This window comes from Trichomycterus rosablanca, chromosome 23 (assembly GCF_030014385.1).
Source record: "Trichomycterus rosablanca isolate fTriRos1 chromosome 23, fTriRos1.hap1, whole genome shotgun sequence".
Classification (NCBI taxonomy): Eukaryota; Metazoa; Chordata; class Actinopteri; order Siluriformes; family Trichomycteridae; genus Trichomycterus; species Trichomycterus rosablanca.
In genome coordinates this window covers 8945816-8952752 of record NC_086010.1, presented here as the reverse complement: position 1 = coordinate 8952752, position 6937 = coordinate 8945816, and the positions used below count along the sequence as shown (strand labels likewise).

The following is a 6937-nucleotide window of genomic DNA, read 5'->3' as shown; positions in this document are numbered from 1 at the left end:
CCATTGAAGAACAGGGTGAAAGCAGGTATGTAGAGAAACAGATGGACTACAGTCAGTAATTGTAGAACTTCAAAGTGCTTCTATATGGTAAGTGGAGCTGATAAAATGGACAGTGAGTGTAGAAACAAGGAGGTGGTTTTAATGTTATGGCTGATCAGTGTATATTCATAGCGTTTTTCAGAGATGTCAAAACTGTTGCTACTCTATTCCAGAAAGCATGAGCAGCAACCTCAACCACAGTATGCAAATTCGAAGAAGCCGATCTATAAGTGCACACGTGGTGTATTATAACAGCACAGACTGTAATAAAGTTATTCATGTGGTCTTAAGTAATGTAAGAAGTCATGTGACTTTGGTCAAAACAAGAGTCTTTATAATGAGATCACAATACATGGGAGGGATCATTCCTACCTTCACTAGCTGACTATACTGCTTCAGAGCTGATCCAATCCAACAGCATACCTGTAAGTATTCAATGAATTTTATTGAATTTAATATATATTTTCTTTATGTTAGCTGTACTGCAGCACTTAAATCTCTGCTTCCTATAACTTGTGCTTGAACTGCTGAATCCATTATCATTTTTTTATTAGGAGAAATGAATTATGTCAATGATTCAACAACAGATATCTGGACTACAGAAGATGTAAGTATATTATTACAACTAAACACTTCAGTTTCTCACAATGTAAGGTTCAAGATTTTATATCACATATGCAGTGTCATAAAAATACCCAGGCTTTAACCATTTTCCCACATAAATAATCATGGATTGGGCTTTTGTATTGATTTGTCTAGGAATTTTGAATCAGACAATTATGTTCTCAGTAAAGACTGAGGAATAAACACAGTTAACAGCAGAATAAAATATATATTTATTTGTATCTCAACAATTTGTTACCTTTGGCGTCTGTTACAACCAGTAATATTTTGTAAGATGTTTCATTCATTCTGAACGTTTGTGATAAAGGAATTAGGTTTGTGTTGTAAAGCTCCTGCCACAGATGTTATGTTATGATCAGGCCAATTGTGAACCCTGGGTCTTGCTGAAAGACAAGCTTCCTATCTTAGAAGCTTTTTGGCAAAGAGGAGCAGATTATACAGTAGAATAGAATAGAATGCATTTATTTGTCACATAGCTCGTTTATATATCCCAGCTCATTCAAAACTTAGGGTCAGAGCGCAGGGTCAGCCGTTGTTTGGCGCTCCTGGAACTGCGAGTGTTAAGCGACTTGCTCAAGAGCCCAACAGTGGCTGCTTGGCACAGCCCGGGTTCAAAATGTCAATCTTTAAAACAATTGGGGCAGCATGGTGGCTCAGTGGGTAGCACTGTTGCCTCACAGCAAGAAGGTGGACCCGGTCAGGGTCCTTTCTATGTGGAGTTTGCATGTCCTCCCTGTGTCTGCATGGGTTTTTTCTGGTGTGGCTCCCACACTCCAAAGACATGCGGTCAGGTAAATTGGAGATCTTGTGTAACGAGTAACTACCGTATCTGTCATGAATGTAACTTAATTGTAAAACATGACGTTAAAATCCTAATAAATAAATAAATAATAAAACTTTAGATTGATTACCCAAAGCTCGACCCACTAGGCTACCACTGTTTAATCCAGGATTTCTTTTAACTATGCTCCATTTATTTTTCCTATCAATCCTGACCAGATTGCCTATTCATGGTGCTAAAAAGGATGTTGGATCTAACATCCTTTTATCAATCATTAAAAGTGACATTTTCCAATACTTTCTTCTTTTAAATGGGCCTTTGAATTTGTTGCGATTTTTAATGGACAGTCTTTATTGTAGTGATAGACCTTACAGAGAGATGAGGCTGTTTATCTTTGTGAAGTAACTCAAAACATCTGAGGCACAAATTACACAAGCATTGACATTTAACAAATTGAGCAATTTGCAGGTGTGTTGCATGATCATAGGTAGTTTTACACTTACAAGACAGCAATGCTTTTTATTTCCTAATATATGTATACAGTATATACACACACCGATCAGCCATAACATTAAAACCACCTCCTTGTTTCTACACTCGCTGTCCATTTTATCAGCTCTACTTACCATATAGAAGCACTTTCTTTCAAGTTCTACAATTACTGACTGTAGTCCATCTGTTTCTCTACATAATTTTTTAACCTGTTTTCACCCTGTTCTTCAATGGTCAGGACCCCCACAGAGCAGGTATTATTTGGGCCGTGGGTCATTATCAGCACTGCAGTGGTGCTGTGTTAGTGTGTGTTGTGCTGGTATGAGTGGATAAGACACAGCAATGCTGATGGAGTTTTTAAACACCTCACTGTCACTGCTGGACTGAGAATAGTCTACCAACCAAAAATATCCTGCCAATAGCGTGCCGTGGGCAGTGTCCTGTGACCACTGATGAAGGTCTAGAAGATGACCAACTCAAACAGCAGCAATAGATCGTCTCTGACTTTACATCTACAAGGTGGACCGACTAGGTAGGAGTGTCTAATAGAGTGGACAGTGAGTGGACACAGTATTTAAGAACTCCAGCACCAGCACAACACACTCTAACACACCACCAGCATGTCATTGTCACTGCAGTGCTGAGAATGATCCACCACCTAAATAATACGTGCTCTGTGGTGGTTCTGAGGGGGTCCTGACCATTGAAGAACAGGGTGAAAGCAGGTTAAAAAGGTATGTAGAGAAACAGATGTACTACAGTCAGTAATTGTAGAACTACAAAGTGCTCCTATATGGTAAGTGGAGCTGATGAAATGGACAGTGAGTTTAGAAACAAGGAGGTGGTTTTAATGTTATGGCTGATCAGTGTACTGTATATATATATATATATATATATAACATGATGAGTAAGGACAGCATGTACTGTTAAAATCACTGAACATCCTAGCTGTACACAAACATAAACCAGACGGAGGGGAAATCATAGTGGGTAATCAAGCGGTAAGATCGCTGCTTGATCACTATTTTCCTGTTGTTTTGTTTTGCTTGTGTGTTCGCATACATGTGCAAGAACTCGCATTGTAATTATGTACTAAAACGCTCGCTTCTATCAGACAATTAAAAAAAAACATTCATTTTTTCCATCAGTGCAGTTAGTTATAATTAGAACAAACCTGACACATACCTAAACCCGTTTTGTTTTGATAGGAATCAACCACCACCTATTTATTACAAAGTAAAAAAAATCCTGTAAACATAGCTCTTTCCACTACCTGCGTCACACGTACCTGTATCTCGGCTTAGTATCTGTGTCAGCGCGTAAAGCCGTTCGGTGCGTAGGGGCTCTGTTTTGACGCCCCCCGGGGGTCGAGGATGTGGTGCTCTGCTGTGGTTTTGCCACACGACACCTGCAACTGGGTTGAGCTTTGGAACACGTTTTAGAAAGAGTGCGCGTTTGATGCTAGGTTTAAAAAGACAAGTCAGTGTGAGACAGTTTGTTCTCAAGAAACACTACTGACAGGAAATGTAGAGATTGAAGTGTGAAACTGTAAAAGTGCAGGGCTGGAGAGGGAAGAAAAACAGCAATAGTGATGGTGCAGAAACATGTAAAAAAGAATACATACATGTGTTTTTAGCAGGTTGTTGGGTCAACATGAGCCAACGGAGCTGGTTTACTGTGGATCCATCCTAGATAGATGGAACACAATTTTCATGTCTTGACAGTAAGTCTCCATAGTTGTTCAGTTGGGTGGTGATCTGGCGCCCCCTGAATTAGAACGTTGCCATATTATTATTAAATTGGGTGGTTAAATTGTAATGTTATTTTTCTTTGTCTAAGCATGGTCTTATATACTACACTGTTCAGTCATAACATTAAAACCACCTCTTTAATCCCACTGTTCATTTTATCAGCTCCACTTACCATATAGAAGCATTTTGTATTTTGTAATTATTGACTGTAGTCCATCTATATCTCTACATACTTTTTTAGCCTGCTTTCACCATGTTCTTCACAGGTCAGGACCACCACAGGAGCACCACAGAGTAGGTATTATTTAGGTGGTGGATCATTCTCAGCACTGCACTGTGTGTTGTGCTGGTATGAGTGGATAAGTTTTTGAGTGGAGTGGAGTTTTTAAACACCTCACTGTCCCTGCTGGACTGAGAATAGTCCACCAACCAAAAACATCCAGCCAACAGCGCCCTGTGGGCAGCGTCCTGTGACCACTGATGAAGGTCTAGAAGATGACAAACTCAAACAGCAGCAATAGATGAGCGATCGTCTCTGATTTACATCTACAAGGTGGACCGACTAGGTAGGAGTGTCTAATAAAGTGGACAGTGAGTGGACACGGTATTTAAAAACTGTGTCTGATCCACTCATACCAGCACAACGCACATCAACACACCACCACCATGTCAGTGTCACTGCAGTGCTGAGAATGATCCAACACATAAATAATTCCTACCCTCTGGTGGTCCTTTGGAGGTCCTGACCATTGAAGAACAGGGTGAAAGCAGGTTAAAAAGGTATGTAGAGAAATAGACGGACTACAGTCAGTAATTATAGAACTACAAAGTGCTTCTATATGGTAAGTGGAGCTGATAAAATGTTATGGCTGATCGGTGTATATAGTAAGTCTTCTAGATACCAACCAGGTCTGTTTAGAGAGTGGGTTCGCATGTACAAAAAGTACAACAAGGTCAACTTAAGGATCCAGCTCATGAGCCTCCAACATCTGTCTCACTTACCGCTAGCCTACAGCTATTTGTACAAAATTAAATGCTTTGTAAAGTACAGTAGAACAGCTGGCATACAGAGACTGACTTTGAGTGGCAAGACAGGACAAAACTTTAGACAGGATTTTAGTGTCTATTATTATCACTTGCTGCTTCATAACAGTACAAGTGAGGTCATCAAAGCTTTACGCTTAATACCTGACATCCTGGGTTCAAATAGCGCATTATTAACACAAAAAGAAGGTACAGGATTGGTAACACAACCACTTGTTGGTAAAGCTTGCATGTGACTGAGGCCTAAAATACAATAACACTGCTCTGCTTGCCGGCACCAAGTGCCAGAAATGCAAAATAACCTTCGGTGCCTTAACGCAATTTGAAATTCCACCACAAATGTAAATTTTGCACTTATTTTAATCACATATTTAAAAGTTTGTTACTTGAGGTTCACATCTGGAGGGCTTACTGTAATGCTTATTGTTATGATCACTTCCAAAGAATGAAAAAGCTGTAACACAACCTTCTCTTTTCAGACGTCTGCATATGACCAAGACGATTATGAAGGCATATTCGATAGTGGCATATGTGATAAAAGTTGGGTCAGAGACTTTCGTGGCTACTACGAACCCCCTCTTTACTGGATCATCTTTGTAATAGGAGCTCTGGGCAACCTGCTCGTTGTGTGGATCTACACCACCGTAAGAAACCGACTCAAAACCATGACGGACGTCTACCTGCTGAACCTGACGATCGCCGATCTCCTCTTTCTCGGCACGCTTCCGTTTTGGGCCACGGACGTCACGAGCGGGTGGGTGTTCGGCCCCGTGACCTGCAGGGGAGTCCGTGCTGTGTACAAGATCAACTTCTTCGCGAGCATGCTTCTGCTCACTTGCATAAGCGTGGACCGATACATAGCGATCGTCCGTGTAACCCAAGCTCACAACTTTAAAAGCAGGAGGATGTTCTACAGCAAGCTGGCCTGCCTGTGTGTCTGGGTGTTGTCTTGCCTTCTGTCACTGCCAGAGATGATCTTTGCTGATGTGAAGAAACCCCAGAATAGTCTATCCTCGTGCAGCATGGTCTATCCCTCAGACGACCAAAACCTCACCAAAGTCCTGGTGTTCTGTTTGCAGATCTCTGTCGGCTTCTGCTTCCCACTGCTGGTCATGGTGGTGTGCTATTCAGTGATCATCCGCACCCTGCTGCAGGCTCGCAACTTCGAGAAGCATAAAGCGTTGAGGGTTATCTTCGCAGTAGTGGCGGCGTTCGTCCTCTCCCAGCTGCCGTACAATGGGCATTTGGTTATGGAGGCAGCACAGGCTAATAATGCAACCATGCGAAAATGCGATGAGCTCAAGGCCTTTGATGTGGCCGGGCAGGTTGTGAAGAGTCTGGCTTATACCCACTGCTGCCTCAACCCCATCCTGTACGTCTTTGTTGGCGTACGCTTCCGGAAGGATCTGCTACATCTGTGGCACTGCTTGGCCTCAGGAAGTAAAGACAAAGTGAAGACAGTCCCCAAGAGGCCGTCTGTCATGTCTGACACCGACACCACTCCGGCACTGTCTTTGTAGTCTGTTTTTGCGGTCTATTGTCCATCTGATTTTGATTAATCCATCACAGATCCATATCGACCAACAGGTCACCTAGACATTGCATTTTAACCACAATTCTCAGATTATAATGCATTGTAAAGCATCAATGGCTGCATATCATCACATCATATCACCGAAGACAGTATATACAATATCCAGTATTCATAAAAACTATATATTCACACAGTTCAGCTGACTATTTCTCATGTATCTTTTAATAAATGTCATTTTAGGGGGAATACCAAGTATCTCAACACAATCACTGTGAATTTTGTAAATAAACCTGCCAAAGTGTTTGTAAATGTACTAAACATACACTGACCTCATCATTAACGTTATCATTTTTTTCCATTGCATTTTTTTATATTGTCTTTTTGCATTAAGTTTAAAGCTCTTATTTTGTTGGAAAAATTGTACAGTTTGTTAACAATTTTACTTTGATCTTTTCAGCATTTTGTATACCTACATTCAAATAAAAAACACTGCTTGACTGGACATTTGATATCTGATCAGAATCAGAATTTGAATCTTGATTTCGCCAAGTACCTGGTGTACAAGGAATTTCTCTTGGTGCATGTGTCAACATTTAGATGTTGTAAAATAATACAGAAAAAAGTATACTATATAACACAGACATAAATACAGTACAATAACAAACTTTAAGT

At 40.7% G+C, this 6937-nt stretch overlaps 1 protein-coding gene across 1 annotated transcript; it reads left to right on the top strand.

Moving 5' to 3' along the window:
- The first annotated feature begins 411 nt into the window (after positions 1-411).
- Positions 412-6732, top strand: ccr9b (chemokine (C-C motif) receptor 9b). The gene is made up of 3 exons (XM_062985615.1): positions 412-464; positions 594-646; positions 5211-6732. Exons 2-3 carry the CDS (start codon positions 599-601, stop codon positions 6249-6251), a joined length of 1089 nt encoding a protein of 362 aa, XP_062841685.1. The 5' UTR covers positions 412-464; positions 594-598; the 3' UTR covers positions 6252-6732.
- Positions 6733-6937: the final 205 nt, after the last annotated feature.